The 19,226-nt window shown below is 39.5% G+C and overlaps 1 protein-coding gene across 13 annotated transcripts in view; it reads right to left on the minus strand.

Moving 5' to 3' along the window:
* The window catches only part of LOC111251071 (cardioacceleratory peptide receptor-like), a 164,171-nt gene extending 147,425 nt beyond the window's left edge, over positions 1 to 16,746 (minus strand). For 2 of the 13 annotated variants that reach the window (XR_015328168.1, XM_086989869.1), the window contains exons 1-2: positions 14,487 to 14,675; positions 5,639 to 5,891 (exon numbers count right to left, since the gene is read on the minus strand). Coding sequence is in view for 9 of the 13 variants with exons in the window: in XM_086989869.1 (XP_086845995.1) it covers positions 5,639 to 5,854 (216 nt within the window). In the remaining 4 variants the exon portion in view is untranslated. Of the gene's footprint in view, positions 1 to 5,638; positions 5,892 to 10,468; positions 10,628 to 12,863; positions 12,912 to 14,486; positions 14,688 to 16,248 lie in introns of those variants that run through there. The other 11 variants (XM_086989870.1, XM_086989871.1, XM_086989873.1 and 8 more) reach the window with 11 other exon arrangements.
* Between the last annotated feature and the right edge of the window lie 2,480 nt (positions 16,747 to 19,226).

Below are 19,226 nucleotides of genomic sequence, written 5' to 3' on the forward strand. Positions count from 1 at the left end.
ATATATGTATCTATAGTTGGTGGAAAATAATGACGTAGTTGATCGAACCTGCCGCAAGCGAGCATACATTGTTTCCTCTCGTCTTTCTTCGGTAGCTCAAAAAAAAGGCCCGCTTAAATTCTTGACTTGGATTATTGGGTATTCGCGTATTTCGTCCCATCAAAGTGATCCTGCTAAAAGAGAGACGCCAATGAGATCTCTTGTTCGATTTGTTGTCTTGTCTATGTATAGGTTATTCAGAGGAAAGAAGTAAACTGGGTTAGAACGGAAGTGATTCTAATGTGTAACTTGGGTTGACGCCTATTAGTTAACGTATTACATTTTGCCTCCATTCACATTTATTTAGATTTACGCTTTTCCAAATAAAAGAATCAAAGTGGTATTACCATATCGAGTACAAGAATGGCTAAAATCAACCGTGCAGTTTATCTACACAAGCTAGAAATGATTCAGTCACGATCGTTCTGGCGCACAAAGACCCCAAGATCTGGTAATCTCTTCCATTTTCACAGCAGTCAATAAAGATGTTGTTCTATCGGTTTTAAAATATACAACAAAGAAAAAGTATAAAAGTACAAAAATGTTAAAAAAGTGTTTGAAACATTTGCCAGACTAATCGTTACCAAAATCCGATTGCACAACGATCTCTCAGTTGCTCGGTACGCATGCTGATAGACTGATGCTTTTTATACCATCCTGGAAACATTATTCCATTACATTTTGTTAGTACATCACACAGATGAAACGTGATTTAAATTAAAAAAAAAAAACATTACTCTTGGGTTCTATGATTTTTCTACAATTTTAGCCAAACCGATAAAATAATTAATTACTTCTGCAAACATGAAAATAATTACCGGTAACAGCGGTGTGAAGATGGTTTACTTCAAACTAATGCAGGCCTTCGTTGGTCTCTTAGGTGCCTTTCGACGCTACCCACAATCCTTCATTAGACTGACTACTTGCCAGCGGATATTTGCGGGGCTGCTACAGTTGCTCTTGCTTCTCCCGTTTCGTTAAACGTTAAAGCGTTGTTTTTACGCATTGTCGTTTCGGTATTGTAGTCGCCCTTTAGTCCGCTACAGAGGATGCAATTAAATCAAAGAAATCAGCCGCTTGTTCGCACGCAAAAAACGTAATTTTCATGGACGACTTAATAAGTCGGGCCACGACTATAGCGGTAATAATGAGACGCCGCCGACAGCGAGCGCGTTCAAAAGGGGTGACAGGAACAGCGAAAATGACAATACCCGATGTAGGAAAACTCAAGACGATATATATTTCCCCTGTTGTCTAGTGAAACGTACGTTTAAGTGATTGTCTCTTAGTCTATATTTGTTCACCTTGACGAGCAATTTAAACCAGCGTGCCTCCGGCGAAACGTGCGCATCATCCTCTATCAGCTTTCAATATACATCAGTTGCCACGAAAAAAAAAACCAATCCATATAGCCGAGCAAAGAAGCGCTAGCAGAAACCTGCAGTAAACTAGAATCAGAACTATGAATGAGAACAGTCAAAAAGCGAAATTAGAAAGAAAACGTGAGATGATTGCTGGTAGCGATGCTGGCGGCAGACAAACTCGATGATTCCATCTCTAATTAATAATACACCTAACAACATAATGCTGAAAGGCGACAAAAACGCAGAATTAATAGGTAAGGTTACAAAAAAGAGAAGGTTATGCTAGCAAAAGGCCAGCATTTTTATCTAATTTTTGACCTGCAATTAAACCTCTTTTGCCTACCTTCTATATACTACGATGTGACAACTACAGTAGCAATGTGTTTGATCACAACCGATGTCATTATCGTCATCAGTGTAAAACGTTATAAAGCAATGGAAAATACCGTCAGGAAACAGGTCGCGTGAACCCCCAATAGGAGTACGGACACGGGCACAGTTTTGTCGCTACATTATACCTAAGTAGGTAGATTTTCCTGTAACTGAACTGATTGATTAGGTGTGCTTTTTTATCTTGAAATTCCAGAAGTAACTCTCTCGGCTATATCATGTACAGCTTTTAACTCGATCACTGGCATTCATCATACATTAATATGGAACTCAGTAGTTCGCTAATAGATGCATTCCTCAATTCACGTCTTAATGCCAGTTGTAGCAAAGGTCAGAAGCGACTCGACGAAATCGAAATGTCAGGCCGTCCACACCCCATGAAATCCGCCCCCAGAGACAATGACCACTGGTTGTTCCTCATTGAAGTAGAGATCGATAGCTCCTGGACGAGAAGAAAGAAAAAGCAATGTTGAAAGATGATCAAATCTCATACATGTGGCGCCAAGGAGCACTGGCGACTAGATGCGTAATATCGCTTCCCAGTCATCCAGTGGGCCGTCAGTGCCACATTATTCGTGATTGGGCCACGTTAAAATAACGTACGGACGAAAGATTGGAAAGTAAATGTCAAGAGATACTTGAAATGCCAATGATTGCTGATAGCGATGGCGTGATTTTTAGTGACGTACCGTTACATGAATGACATACTGATCATAGGTCTAGCGTGTATGCATGCGCGTGATCTATAGCACATCTATTTGGAGAGAAAGAATAGTGAATGTTTTTTTTCGTGTAGATACAGTTTGGTTGTATGGCGATAGTCAATTTGTCAAGCCTGCCCAAAGGGCCTCAATAAATAACATGGCTTAATTTTCTAGGACTATGAAACCTTTTTCAAAAGAGCAATGGAAATCAATTCAAATATAGACACAGAGCAATAGTTCTCTACTGCTGCAGTTTAATACGAATTGAATCACCTATATCTGAAGGGATACGACGACAATAGGAAGAAACATTTTAATGGGTCGAGGCAGCGAGAATAGGACCGTTTGTGTCGCCATCGTCACTATTACGGGCAGGGAATTGTGACAGTCGTTAGTAGAAATCAAAAGCGTCTATCAAATAGTTTCGTTTGGATTTTCTGTTGGGTCCAACGGGTTCAGGCCTCATGTATCTGTCACCAACCAGGGACTCCAATGGAAGGGGATATGTGGCACCACCTCGAGTCGTTGAAGTCGTAAGGATTATTGCAATGACTGAGCGGGCTCTGTAAGCGTCTGCGTTCCGCACATTGTGCGTGGTTAATCCGGTCCAGCCTGGATACGTCTGTTTGTGATTATTTATGTGTTAAGACGACTGTGATCCGCGAGCAATATCGGTCAGTCTCTGAGCACACTCTTCTCTAAGTCGTCTGCGAGGTAAATCGTTCATTGAAATAGCTCGACTTCGACCGATGCAGCATTCGTGGCGAGGACGAACATGAGTATTTTTACTATCGGTCTTCAAAATAACGTTTTTTTTTCGGGGGCTGAAACTTGTCGATTTTTATGGCACGTGTGGAACATGTTTATCAACTCTTACATTAATTAAATTATAGATATAAATACAATTTTCCATTTTCCTTTTCTTCACAAAATCGAATGTTGAACATCAGAATCTCTGTGGGTCGCTTGTATTCCTGTCGTTGCTACGTTCCCCATGAATTTTACGTTTGCCGTTCTAGCATCTTCTCACGTAATATCATAATCTATTATTTTACAATATAAAATCAAATAATTAAACGTTCCAGGTCATTCTAACAGATAACTGTTATCGTTAACATGAAACTCTCGCCGAGCTGTGTCGTTATTTTAATACTCTCCCAATATGTTAATTTGTTATTCGTTCGGCTGAAAATGTATCTCAACCAATCGTAGAGTCAGCTGATTACCAATCGTTTGGCGTTTGATATAAATTCCGCTTTTTTCAAACCACAACTTTTCTCTCACCCTACTTTTCCCTGATCGTTCGGCCTGCTCCAGAAGTCGATACTTTGGTGCGGTCCACTGCATTTGGCAACCGTATTCATTCTAGCAGCTCCTGTGTTTTGGCGGACGGCGTTAACGGCCAGCATGGAAACTTGCGCAAAGGCGTTCTCTGACTACATAATCACTACTAATTGAAATCCCATTGGGTAGCGGCTAGCAGTAGCCAGAAGTCGCAAAGCCAAAAAAAGGAAATTTATTTGACAAATGCTTGCGTTTGTGTCACTGCTGGCTGTTGAGCCTCGAGACGAAACGGACCGTGTCAATCTATGTCATTCCATATTTCATACTGTCAACTCATCGTTCGCTTCCCGAGGCCTCCTTAATGCCTTCGTACGCTTCCTCGCAATCACGAAGGGCCTATAATTGTATGTATCGATATTTGCAGCAATGATGTTGCTTGTCGTGGAGAGGTAGTTCATGGAAAAACATTGTGACGACAGGGACTTGTTACTGTGCTGGGCCTACATGTACTGAAAGTTAATGTTAACGGCTGCTAAGTTCGACTGCTAGACTTTTTTTGCGTAAATGTGGAAAGCGATCTGGAGAAAGCGTTCCAGCTTTTCAAATTGGACGTAAATTTCACTAGAACAATGTGCTTGCTATATACGTGTATTATTTGTCCACATATAAAAGTTCCAATTCAAGTTTCGGATTTTTTTTTTTTTATTCTAAAGCGTAAGAATAGCGATTTTAATAACAAGATGGTAAAACTAATTTTCCTCATTTACACAATCAATATTATGTTCATTTGTCGTCGAGGGAACTTCAAGTTGGTTGGTATCTCTAACCAGAGCTTCTATCATCCGAGTCACCGCTTCGAGACGAAATTACCTATCTGTTAAAAGTACTCGCAAGCAATTGCGAGTCAGTACGTAAAAATGAATAAAAACAGCGTCGAAATCTATTGAGTTGACTTTGGACAAATATTGGTTAACGCAGGTGAAATCTGGGAGTAAGAGAACTTGCAAAGACCACTGGACAGCTGATCGTACGAGCAAGCCTCGATAATCTTTTCAGCTAAAATATTTTTACCCACATCATTTACATATTCTAAGTAAATTGGCTGATTCTGTTTAATATTCCGAGCTAATATATTTTAGCTCAGTTGCTGCTTAGCCATCGTTCGCCATAATTGACTGAGAACCGATAACGAAAAAAAAAAAGCTCTACGAGCGACATTTTTACTTCAATTTGCCTTACATGGCAACACTGGAAGTTATTTTATGTTACGACTTCAAACTTAAAAATTTTGGTCAAGTTTCCTTCTATTATGTCATCTTAGTATTATGCAATGCATTCAGGTGATCTCCCGATGTTTTACACCATTTATCCAAAACTAGTGGTAATTATACAACGTAATCTAAAGCATATTTGAATCGTCCCTTTTTCATTTTGACACAAATTGGTAACCACAATATTTCGAGAAAAAGCTGCTAATATTTAAAGTGGGAATGCTAAACATAAAATTATATACATATATCCACTCGAAAAACCTCATACGATGAAGGGCAGCTCAAGAGTAGGACAGGTTAAGTTACCCCGATATTTCTGAACACTAATGTTACTGAAAGAGGAACTAACTGCTGTACACAGATGGGTAGAGACGTTTAACGTTACCGTGTACGCGACGTCTCCAAAAGCATTCGCCATCTAAACTCTATCATCTTTTCCACAGAAAGGACCATTCACGTTTGCATCCATTGCCGTATCATTATATTCTATGAGCTGACAAGGTGGGTTTCGGGGACGCAATGGATCACGTAGAGCCTCACTGCATAGGTTTTTTTTAGCTTAGTTAATCTTGCGTGCAATACTCGCCTGATAGAAGTGATAGACTGCATCGTCGACCACCACGGTGTTTTGAATCTCTCCGGGCGAAGTTTGAATTGTCCCGCTTCTTAAGTTGCTGACCGAAATGCTAAGGTTATACGATGCATCGTAGAAAATGTCTGATCCAGGTTCGATGCGTTTTTGTGCCTCTATTGGCCCACCGTAGTCACCATGTGACTGCGCACAGGTGTCACCCCAAGTCATTTGGCACAGTGCAGTGCCCACGCACTTTGTTAATTAACTGTAAATAAAAGATCAAAGTAATTACTGGCGTCAGTTATTATTCTTTAGGGTCTACTACTGGATCGTATATAGTCTCGAATAGCCAGCACCTTCGTTTCATTACTTTGTACGTTCGTGCGGGGTATCGTCAGGTTGAACGCAATATTTTAGCGGGGTGTTTAGGAACGAGCACCGACTATCAAGCATTTTGTAAGACATGTACGGTCAGGGAAAGTTGCTCGGCCTCGGGTTTAGCCCGTCTATTCTCAATGTGCAGGATTGACCAATTTTTCCATCTGTTTCGTAAAGCCAGTGGGCTGCATTGACGACTTTCTAGAGTAAAGAAAATTCTATCCCATGTTGTATTATCGAGTTAGAGCGAAAATGACAGGTACTTACAGGTATGTAAAGAAAAATCTGTCCTTGACGATCCTATAGCTATCGTATAAACGCGCCACTTTATGATATACAACGCAATTTTCGCATATTACTGCCATTATAGGCTTCATTAGCACGGTGAGTAGGCACGGTGGATGGGCCTGTCCTTAATCTAGCCTAAAGGCGTTACTTCTTAAACATTTAGAGAATACGCAGACACATCTTTAGATTGGATCTTCTTAAACGTCGTTTTGATCTTCTGTCTTGTTTCATTGTCAAATGTAAGGTTTAATTGATCGATTTAAACGGACTAAATAACACATCTCGAGTGGAAAAACCAGTCCATGTGGCGCATCGTGTATATATATATATATATATGTGTGTGTGTGTGTGAGATTTTTGTTGCTATTGAAAAACATGTAAAACAAAATCTAGACGAACGCCCATGTTTCCAGTATTTAACAAAAGTAAACAACTAGAAAAAGATAGTAGCAATTAGAAGATAAAATCTTCGTTGACTCGACGGCTTTCTGTAGTCGTCATGCTCCAGCGAACCTCTCTAAAACGTTGAACGGAACAGCGCGTTTGCAAAGCCGTAGAAGTGATACTTTATAAGGTTTATAAGATGTATGTTCTCCTGGGCTGTTACATATTAAAAGCATTTACATGACAAGCTACCTTCGAGCGAATTCTGCCTGAGAAACGCAACTATTTTTCGGAGTACGACCTGTCAACGATACCATATGATACGTTAACATAGTACACACGTATACATATATTATGCTGATGGTAAAGTTGCAACCCTTAAGAAACTTTAGAAAGACAAAAATAATGAAAACTAACATTACGCCTGGATCATCCTAGGTGGCATTTTTCCATTTTTATTTACATCTAGCCAAAGTAGAGTTTGCTAAAGCACGAAATAACTAGTACACGTACTGTGACAGCAAAGATGCTGTATATTTTTGCTGATTACTTACATCATACACCAATAAAATAGTATTTTTGTTACTGAAATCACCTTAGAATTATGATTGTATAATGGCCTGTCCATTAGAGAAAAACTAATTATGAAATTATAGAATGCATTGCCTTAAGTGCTCTCCGCTAGGTATCGAGAGCCGTGCCGGGGGCCGAAGGGTGAGATCAGCGGTCACGATCCAAGAGGTACGTAATTATCATTGACAATATAAAACGAAATACATTAATGAAGCATCAAACAGTTTTTTAGCGTCTCATTGTATTACGCATGGAGAATCTACTCTAATTTTTTAAATATTATTAAACACAGAACGACAAGAACGGTGTTAAGCTTTTTGGGGGCTCTTTTGATCAACAGAGCTCCAAATAATCTCCTTATATATACAAAAAGGTGATTTCACCTTGTGATAATTCTGGGGCTGTCTCAGCTCGGCCGCTGTTATTGCCATAAGGCGGAATTGCATATAGACCCATAATTTCACCTGGAGAAATGGACGGCCACAAATGTCAGTGGACAATTCGTTCCATTTAATTCTTGATCTTTGATTCGAGCTTTTCGATAAACACAACTCTTGCTAATCATCCTTCAAAATTTGAAAACTTTCCTTGTCCATCATCGAGAATAACGTCGAACAGTTTGTACTGTAGAATTACTGGAAACTCTGCTTTCATGTCAAGGCAGTGTCGTCAGGCTGGTGGCAAACAAGTAACCGTTAACGACATCTACTGCACGTGCCTAAGAGGTCTAGCCTCTAACGCCACAGTGGCTTCTTAACGAGAAGCGAATCCGTTCCGCCGATCGCTGCTATTTGAGATAATTCAGCATGAACAGTATAACGGCATATGCTACCACTTCGCTCGATACGTTCTGGTTATAATAGACCGTCAGAAAACAAGTTCGTACATTTATTGCTTATATTATGACGATATTTTAGAGACAGACCACCCTTGCCTCGTGAAAGGGGGTAAAATGGGGTAAAGAAAGATTTTGATTGTAATACCTTCCTTATTTTCAATATGGTCCTCAATAAAAGAATCGAGTTTCGAGGGAACTTTTTGACAACGATGACACGGAGGTAGATTCGTCTTAGAATTAAGTGTGAACATTTTCTTAGCGCGTTCCTATACCTTTGATTTTTCGTAAAATAAAAAAAATTTTGGAAAGAGTGTGCCATTACGAGTAAATCTTTATTGCCCACACTAACTGCTTCTCTTCTCCTAGAGGATCTCGGATCTATACACTATATAATAACTACAAGATTAGAAAGATGATCGTGTTAATTGAAAATTTCTTTCTAACCAGTCGTCTATCAGGTCTTTTCATCTCATATATATATATATATATATATATATATATATATATATATATGCACAGAAGAAATCACAAACTTTCAATTCAATTAAAAACAATTTTGTGCAATCTAAGCATGCAGATATCGGATGCATCCCTCTAGTAGATTGAGGGCCATCAGGAGGCACGTGCCCGAGCAAAACGGTACAAGTTCAACTTTGCTTTAATGCCTATAGAAATAGAACACTACTCTATTTTTATGTCATATAGAATGAAACGTTTTGAGTACTATACTACGAATAAATATTGTACAGTCTCATATATAATATAAGGCATTCTGGCTGATTCATTGAAATGTATATCCATGTTTTTATGATATTTCTATGATTTTTTTTACCTACTAATCGAATTGCGTAAATTTTGTGTTGAACCTTGATAGTGTGCTTTAGATTCAGTCAAATGCATTTTTTTTGCGCAAGTTTTTAGAATGAAAGATGCGCCGATGAATCAATAGAAAGCTATGTGTTCCCCATTTTAATGCGTTAACTAATTTTGGGCACAACACCTCACGATTGAACGCAAAAATAAATTCTCTGGAAACACAACATTTGTTAATATATAATTTTCTAAACCTTTAGGTCAATAACAAAACATACACACAAGCGCAGCTGAGGACTATACGACATGCACGTTGAGAAAGGAGGTGTAAATCAAAAACTATACGCGGAATATTTACATGTAACTCTCTAAAATGTCTGCTTTATTAAGTTGGAAAAATTCTTTTTTGTCAACTCCCAGTCGTCAGAATGTTTTCGTTAGATACAGAATTACCTCTATGCCGGCTATTCCAGCCATCATGGCCACGGATCAAACATTAATTAACACCCAGTGCACACGAGGTGCATAAGGAGATGTAAACTTGATTTTGATTTATGATCTTTTCTGTCCATTCCATTTCAGCTTCCTATAAACGTCTATTGCGCCTCTACTTCTTAGACAGTATCTTTTATGCACCGTCATTTTCGCAGACCCATATACACAGGGTGTTTACTGTTAAACACTCATTCAATTCTCCTCTGTTTTCACCAGCATGGTTCTTCCCTTTTTTTTTTTTGCTACAGACAGAAAGGCATACAGAATGAATCTGAATCTGAATTCGCAGGATGTCTTCATATCGCGATCTCTTCTCGTGGAAAGTGTCGTGGGCCTGGACGGTGCTTTTTATTTGCACTAATATCAAGAAGATAGACTAAGATGCTAAAAAAAATTCATAGCTGCAGCTATGAACACAATTGGCGCTAATAAATGATGCCCTGTAAAATATTTGTCTTAACGAGAAGGCAGACAGGAAGCTTCTCCCAAAAGACTTTCTGAGAATTGTTTTTTCTTTCGAGAAGATATGTCTGTGTCTTGTCAAAGGGTCAGATATATTTAGTTTAGACTTAGTATCCTGATAGCTTCAATGATGTAATCGTTGTTAAATGGAAAAATAGAACATATTGAAGAGTTAGGAAATTGGACACACATGAAAGAATAACGTAAACGAAAGCTACGATCATTTACTAAGAGGCTATGTCCATAAACCATATTATCGTCTATAAAAATCGTGTCAAACAAATTGTGAACTTGAAGCTATAGGCTAAAAAAAATACTACTTATAATAGCTATATACGATTGCGTCGGCAGATTTTGCCGATTGCTAGCGGCCACTAATAGTTTGAAAAACTAATTTATATAGAAACGCTAGCTATAGTATACTATATATTCTTTTACATAAACCGGAGCAAATTACATAATTTGATGTATAAAGCTCGTCACTCGCAAATAAAAGTGTTTATAAACGGGCAATATCCATTCAGAAAAACCAAAAAAAATATCTATTCAGTTTCATACTAGCTTTCGTTGTTTATACTAGAACATCTGGTTACTTCAAGTAATGTTATTACCTTTTCTGTACCTTGTTTACTTTACGATCGTTTACGTTTTGTGCAGATATCAATAACTTGTTCGTTATTAAACCCGTTTTTACGACGGTCGACATATTAATTTAGCAACGTCCTCGAAACCTACTAATGGTGTCAGTCCGATCGCCTTTAAAAGATCACCTTTAAATTCACAAAGCAAAACAATATCATTTTGAAGGGTCTTTCTTCATGGTGACATTGTTTTTGGTTTGCCGCTGACAAAAGAACGACCGCATGTATTATTTGCCATGGTGCAATTTTTAATTTCATCCATTTGCCCTACCATACTATTTTAGAAAAAATTTAATTGATTGATAAGTAACTTCAGCTAACCACCTAAAATATGCGTGCATGCAGCAGCTCTTAAAGTTACAAATCGACTCCTATAAGTTAAACCCACGAAGCATTGCGTTGTATGGCGCTGCTTCCTGTGCTAAGTGAGGGCCTTTAGCGTTTTATGAGGTGCGGGCTTTGCCTTGATCTTGTCCTTCTCTAAGAGATTTGCTTTCAGCCTTTGTATACGCAGATCTCGTGTGTATAGGGTATAGAACAGAGTAACAAATGATTGCTATTCTGGCAACAATTTGAATAAACTCACTGTGTGTATTGAAAAAAAGGTATTGAAGTATTTATGTATTTACACTATGTTTCAAATACTCAAGTGCGTCTTGATGCTACTATATATAATATTTGTAAATAAGCCTTTCGATACAAACAGAGTGCATAACAGCTTAGGACTTGTGACGGTATTATAATTATTTTCTAATTTGGCGAAGATACTTATATCCAGGAGTCTCCATTCCTTTGGAGAAAAACAGCGGCTTTTATCAGTCATGATAAACTTGTCATCCTAGTGGCACGGAAACGTACCTTTTAAAAACAGAACATGATTATATATATATATATATATATATATATATTATTAATGTGGGCATTTTTATAACCTTCTTCCATAATTATTTCGATACTTAGTAATGGGTTGCTAAATTTCAACGATTCTGCTAAAGTTGTAACCTTATGGGAAATTATCTGTCAATTGATAACTAACAAAGACACAAATTCTTCGTTCTAACTGGTAAAACACTTCCCTGAAACTAAATGTTCGAAACTACTTCGAAGCACTTATCCAAACAATTAAATAAAAAAGGGTAATAAATGTCAGAAACATCAACTCTTAAAAGCAATCAAAAAAAAAAAAATCTATTGGATTGAGCTTTGTTTTCTAGTAAAGTATTGGCGTCATCGTGTCTGATGCCGTGAAACGAAGGAAAGTTATCCCAAGACGACGGTCTTATTGTGCTTAGCTGTCCTTAGCTGCTTCGTATAATCACTGATTTAAATTAGGCACACGCTAATGATCAATACACAAAAATAATGCTAATTTTATTAAATAAAGGAAACCTAATAGTAAACATTTTTTGACCATACACTTTTTTGATTATTCCTTATCAAGCAAAAGTTAAACATGACATCGTTTCATGGGTAAGAACTAGTTGTACGGGTATTTCGAACACTCTCAGTTATTGAATGAAGAAAGCAATTTAGTGACTGGTCAGTAGGAAAATGGCTATTAAACATAGACCATGTATTCAACAACATTTCTACTAAACTTGCTTCGAATCTGCAAATGTCTGCTGGAAGTAAACAGGCAAGTTAGGCCTTGCAGATGGCCGACCAATAAAAAGCTTATTCCGTATTCAATAAGCTGCGAACTTCCTTATACGATAAGCTAAACATTGATACCGGAGTCGCTTCGGGCCTTATTTTGCGATTGGCCTCGCCAATCCTTGTTTCCCACAAATATTTCTATTAAATCCATCGATCCGATAGAACTTCCCGGTAAGCACATCAATAGGTCAGCGTTTATCTATCCGATTTTCAATGAATTTTTGATCTCCTAAAATTGGTTTTCATATTAAACCGAGAACTCAGCAGAAAAGCGAGCTGCACAGACGTTGTCTGAACTTCTTCAGGCATGCCTCAAAGTAGAACAGAGCTTCAATTAATACAGGTGCAACATTCTGTCTCTCAGAATTGGCGGAACACTGAACATGGAAACTCAGGACCCCAACACAAGGTACACAACTTCGTTAGACAGCTTAAACGGGTTAATAAATGGTTCATTTTGTAAAATCAGCGACAATAGTGGCTGTGGTATGAGCGGTGGCAGAAGTAATCCACGTTGTTTGGTCTTCATTGTCTACGATGTGATCATTACACGACAATGTCAACAGTTGCAGGCAGTCACCCGGCTACCAGCTGCGTTAACACCAAAGGGTCAAGCTGTCGAGACGAAATATTACCAAGTAGTTTGTAAGAACGACGTTGTACGCCATAAAAGCTATTTTTGCTCTCACCGACTTTTGTTTTCCTTTACCTCTGCAATAGCGCTTCCTCATTAACGGTGGCAACTCGACCATTATGCCTGCAAAAAGCACAGGCCTAGTAATTATGACGTGGTTCTGGAACCTGTAATGGCCACCAGTCAATCAATGCTATTGCCACAATACGCATGCACAAAGGCAAAACGGCTGTCTGAATCATTCTGCATGTATGTGCAGGCGCTGTTGTTATGTGTGTGTATGCATGTATCACTGTGTACGTATTCCCCAACAACATAAACGATAGGCGGCGCTCCTAAATTATGGAGAAAAGACTTTTGCAGTGACTGTCGTGGAAATAGCAATGGAGCGGGGAAAATTAAAGCCGAATAAAGAGAAACTGACACAGATAATGCGCTAGCACAAGAAAGACACATGTTACGCATTCTCATAGAGTTTGATGTTGATCTGTCCAAGAACAACGCCGAAAGCAGTGGCAACAACAGATCGAGAAGAGTATTTTCTACCTTTCCTATATATATGTTGTCTTAGCTGGCATTCCTTGCAGCTTTAGGATACACCTATGGTTTCGGATCAGCTTCTTCTGCTAAACCGTTACAGAAGAAAGTCAACTGCTTTGTAAGAGATTTGACCAAGTCGTCTACTGAACACGAGTAGAGAACTGTCACCGAAATCTGTAGTATAGTCCCGCTTCTATCTAACCTCTAATAGCGAACAAAAGATCAACATCGTTTTAAACAAAGGTGTTCTCACCCATACATAAACAAGCGAGCGCGCACAACGTGCCCTCTATGTGATCTTCTCCCCATTTACTCTCCAGGCTACCCTTTCATATATATCATGTTATTTTCGTTTCTACTGTTCGGTTCGCATATAAACGTAGCCTAGAGTTAGGTCTACTTAGAAAATCATAAGAATTGGAAGCGTCGTGGGTTCCGTACGAAGTTTAGTTGCTCTGACACGTATTGTATCTCCCGCAGGTCATTCGGGTCGACTTCCATCGCCACCGTTGATTCGGTTGATTTCGCTGGCGCGCGCAGTTGACGCCATTACGATAATTGTCGCCAAGTCGCGACAGAATCACCCCGGCCACCAAAACCATTGCCAAGCGATTGTGTCAACGGCTCCACAACTGGTGGCACATGAGTGCTCTACAGTGCGCGGGGATGTTATGCACGTAGCGAAAACACGCGGCGACTTTGCTATTTTTGATTACGCAGGAAAAAACGGCGCCGCATTCTGCATCTCGTTCCTTGTTGTCAGTGGCAGAAATTCATCTGTCTGGCCCTTAAGCGGGCAACACTGAAGTCGATGGGCTTACAGACGCCGAACAGAAATGGTCCACAGTCTGAGTAGTTGCTGTCATACGGGTAGCTGTAACCCTTCTGGGGCGTATAGATGAGCAGATTATCAAATTGGCAGAAATTTAGCTAGTACTATTGTGTATATAGCGCACTTGATCCACTTATCCGATGTGTATAGCTATTTACTAGGAGGCGATGGCGAGGAACAGCACAAAAATAGATGTGCTAATATGAATAAGTAAGTGAGGGACTGCTGATTAACGAACGATAAATCCGAAGCGCTGATAAGGACTCAACAATTATGTATATATACATGCCATTTTGCACGTATCACATGTACACTAAAATAGTTACCAGCTATGGCATCGTGACTTCTAGCCTCATCGTGAGATCCTTCCTGGGGCAAGGTATGACTTTAGCAATTGATTGAAGCGTTCTCTCTGCGCACTTTAGTCCGCCCCGAACTTTGTTTCTCGATCGCAATTTGTTTGCTAAACCGGTGATCGTCGCCGCACCAAGTTGTATTGTAAAGAGGTCCCCTTAAGGGGTAGGCGCGGTCGCACGTTCTCACAACCATTTCAGTGTAGCGGCACGTTGACGGCGACGTAACTCGATTATTTATGAACGCACGTGACGCGTTGTGACCCCCAATAGTGCAATGCCACATGTAATAGTCAAACTTCTCAGACGTAGCAGGACTTGCTCGGTGTACTTCAAGTTGTGAAAGTTAATATGCGTACCAACGCCGCTGTCTGTGACGCATAGTTTTTTTTTTTTTTTGTAATTGTTGTAACTCTAGCTCTCGCGAAGGATCTATTTATACAGAGATATAACATTTCAAAGCTCTAACCATTACCGTCCTGCTGCAGGGTGATGATCTCCATAGAGAAGGAACTAGTACGAAAATTATGTGCCGTTTTATAATTACACTCGGTGTCGCTAGAATACATTGACCATCTCTAGGATAGAACAAATGATTTATGTAGATACGTACGTACATTAATTAACTATTACTATAATTAATACCAAATATTTGGAGTTAGTAGGTGTATTCGAAGAAATACTTTATAGGTGAGCAAACGGTCAACACATAGCTGTACATGTTTTGATACGGTTTTTGTTATGAGTTGGTTTCATCAATGCTATGTAAATCCAAATTCGCTGATAGATGTCTTTGTTGTTTACAATGAGCCAAACGCTGGACTCGTACATCAATATTATACAAATACGCCTTCGATTGACGCGCGTAAATCGGATTCGTCGATGTTAAATAAGAGTAAATGAATCGACTTTATTGTTATACAGGTAGACATACGTGTCGACTGTAATGTAACTTGCGTATACGTATATATCTTGGACTGGCATCTGTGCTAGATAACGAGTAGATTTCACTGGTAAAACTGGGAGCTGGAGTAGCCATGAATCTACAGATCTACCCTGGGAGAACGCTTGACCAAATAGAAAATATCGACTGTTTCAGACGCTGAAATTATCGTAATATAGAATAGGATCTTTGATCTTATCATATCTATGGTACCCATTTACACCAGCTGAACGCAGTTGGTTTCGCAGCGGTATTACGTATGTGATTATAGATATACTTATTGCCAACCCGTAATTGATATTTCGCTCGGTTCGACTAATTACGGCTGAAATAATTATGAACGCTACTAGCCGATAGTCATTAGCAATGGGCGCACCAAACGCACGTGAGAACCTGTGTATCAAACAGATAGCTCAACAGCTGGAAGAAAACTATATTCATCGAATTTTGTATATTATAATTAAAAATATAAATTAGTAACCATGGCTCTCACCCTAACCTACCTGAGGGAGACAAGATTTAACGCACGTTATTATAATGGGCGCGTGAAGGGCAATAAAGGTACTGAAAAACTACGTATGTTTTTGGTCGTTTTCGTTAATTTTCTGTGTATGTCTCACAATACAGCTTTAGATGGCTAAAGAAGAATGCCAAAGCAATAGCGCCGTAGAATTACTTCAACGAACGAGTGATCACACCCTATAGGCCGAAATAGTAAGCATCGATCTTCTGTTTTGGGGAAGAGGCGATCAAAAATAGAAATCTAGAATCTCTTGAGTAGCTCTAGCTCACCCGTCATGTAAGCACGCGTACATACTCTCCGTGCAGGGTAACCATAGCGGAGGGACGCTGCTATGCTGATTCTCACTCGATGCAGTGAACGTGCCTTTCTTTCTCGTAGTCGAAAATCCCCGTAATGAAAAATGCTGTTGGCACTGTCAAGGTCCCCTCCGGACCTTGCCGTCCTTGCTTTGTTGCTGTCTCTACATGCACTCGCTCGAGAAGCGTCGGAGAATCTATCAAAACCCGTTAACACGAAACTATGAAAATCTAGGTAGCGGCCACTCTGTCAGCTTGTAACGAATCTCCCCTCCTGTTTAGAGAGGGAATATCGAGTTCTGTTTTCTGTGGGCAAAAGCGAGCTTGCTTTCGTTTGCGCTCTAAAGTCACCATGCATTATAGCCGTTTCGATAGCTCTTTGTGTTAAATAACAAACTGAACACACTGAAAGCGGGGCCTCTTCAAGAAGTTCGCTTCGTTATGAGACTGACACTATTAACAGTTGCTCCTTGATCTAGCTACGATGTAGGCAGTGGAAGGCATGCAGAATATGGATGGGGTGAGAATCACGTTTCTGGCAAGATGGAACCTCGCCTATTTCTGGAACCAACTCCTTTCGTCTGATATGCTGGTTCTTTCTAAGACGGCGTCTGTTATAGCCGGTGTGACCACTATGTGCCATTCTGTGTGTAAACTGTTGAAAGGTCCAGTAACTGCAGGGATTTTTAAGTTTAGATAGCAGGGAACATACTTGGAGCAAATTTCTACTAGGAACACATTCTGTCAATCATGGCATAATGAAGCCCGTTCTTGTGACTACGTCCAAGATGGAATCCCGCTTTTATTTATGCTAGAGGAATATCCGATTGAATCAACGAGTTCAAACAACTCGCATGACTGACCTCGGACCCCCAACTAATTCACTAATTCAGCTCTCGAAAGCTACCTAAGCTAATACAACAGGTAAAACAGATACGACGATTCTAATTAACCTTTATTCACTAAAACAAAAAAGGAAACGTTTTTAGGACGTCTGAGTCTCCCGTTGCATAATCTTGTGTCGACAATCGGTATTCGGCCTCGTATGGAATATATATTGCATGAACCACATCATATTTTTGTTCTTTCAAAGGAAATCAAAAGGAAATGACCTTGAACTAGCAGGTTTGAGATGGTTTTTCATTTTAGCTAGTTGCAGGGCGGGAACAGCGCCGGTTAGGCAAGAGTCTCGGCCATCCTTAGTAATCCGACAATTAACAGTTCGTCAGAAGTAACAAAATATTATCATTCGGTAATAATATTTATAACAATATATATATTGGCAGTTAACTAAAATAGGTTTCAATACAGCACCAAGATAGAAATGTAATAATATAAACACTTTCTTTCTTTCGCCGTTAAATCTATTCAAGTCTCCTGTAATTCACTTTTCGGTAATGTTTAGTAAAATACATTATTGATAATGTACCCATTTGAATTGACGTTATGAAGCGTACGTAAGCGTCGTATGCACATATGTTTCGGCGAAAACGTGTCAACGCTTCTCGCTCTTTTTATTGTAGATTCATCATTCGCTCAAGAGCTCCTGTATCCCTCCAGATACCGGAATACAATCGGGCCCGCGATCTTTTCCAATGGCATATTCCAGCTATATTTTTCGTGGCCGCCATCAAAAGGACGGCGTTGACGCGCCGTAGTATCGCTGCTGCTTGACTGTTTAATGGATTGCTTCCTAAGAATTCAGCTGCACTAAAAACCCTGCAGTGTAATAGCCTAAAGACAACAACTACATGCATAGACAATATATATGCATGTTTATCTATAGTATATGCAGAGCTTCCATATTTGTGTCCATCGTCGGCTGTTGGCAAAGCCGTCCCTTTTGCCAAGCATTACTGGTATTATAGTACGAGATATGTTGTACTACTGACATACACTACACTTCAGAAATTAATCCGGGTCTAATTATTGTGCTTTACTTTTTCCCCGTCACTGCCGTCGTCGCCGTGACTGTTTCTGTTGCTGATGTCGCTACTGCTTCAAATACACACCAGCATTCTTCCGGTATCTAGTTTTCGCTAGAGAAGAGACACGAAAAAAAACAAAGAAGAAATACTATCATTATAACAGCTACGGCGTCTACCGCCGCTCTGCGTGTCCTTCGCCGTTTTGCCGTTCAGCGTCGAGCGTACGCATGCTAACTGGCCGAAATCACGAGATAGGCATGCAGCGCGCAACGTGCCGCCGGCTCATTTTGACAGTTACTAATCAATTAAAAAAAGAATTTGTCTTTTCTTGCCAATGGCAGCACCTGTTGCGTTAGGACCCGATGACATTAGCATTTTGTTTGTCAACTCAGCAACAGTACAGGTCTTGGTGTGTATTAGAGAGTTCAAATATGAAGCTAAATATCTACGGCTTGTACTTATCCGTATGAAATGAAGATATGCGTTATACCACATATTTAAGCGTATGTACATTTAGGTTTCACTAGCATTTGCCAACAGCTGCCTCTCAGTTTCAGGAACCTATCGACGAAATAGCTTAGAAAGCAAATAAGGTTGCAAATTGGGTCCTAGGCGAATGTAGGATTACGATGGAAACCATAACAGCCACTATAGCCTCCATCCTCAAACCAATTTCGCCATTAACACTAAAGTAGCTTTAATTCAGAGTCCACCAGCCGAAATCGAACACGCTCGAACCAAATCTCTATAACAAGCATCGTTTTATACTACTGTTATGATATACCCATTCGAGTGCCTGTGATGTGATCGAATCCCTATTTTCACCCGCTATATATTCTCAATAATCTGAAATCAATTGGGTGCGTGTGTTTTTCTCAAGCTCAGAACTCCTGGCAGTTCCCTATGCATACACCGCATCAAAAACAGTCTTCATTTGTGCTTAAGGTCACCAAAAATTTATTTCTCCATAACTCCTTTCTTCTCCCTATATATATATATATGTGTATATATATATATATGTAT

This window comes from Varroa destructor, unplaced genomic scaffold, assembly GCF_002443255.2.
Source record: "Varroa destructor unplaced genomic scaffold, Vdes_3.0 BEIS01000005.1, whole genome shotgun sequence".
Classification (NCBI taxonomy): Eukaryota; Metazoa; Arthropoda; class Arachnida; order Mesostigmata; family Varroidae; genus Varroa; species Varroa destructor.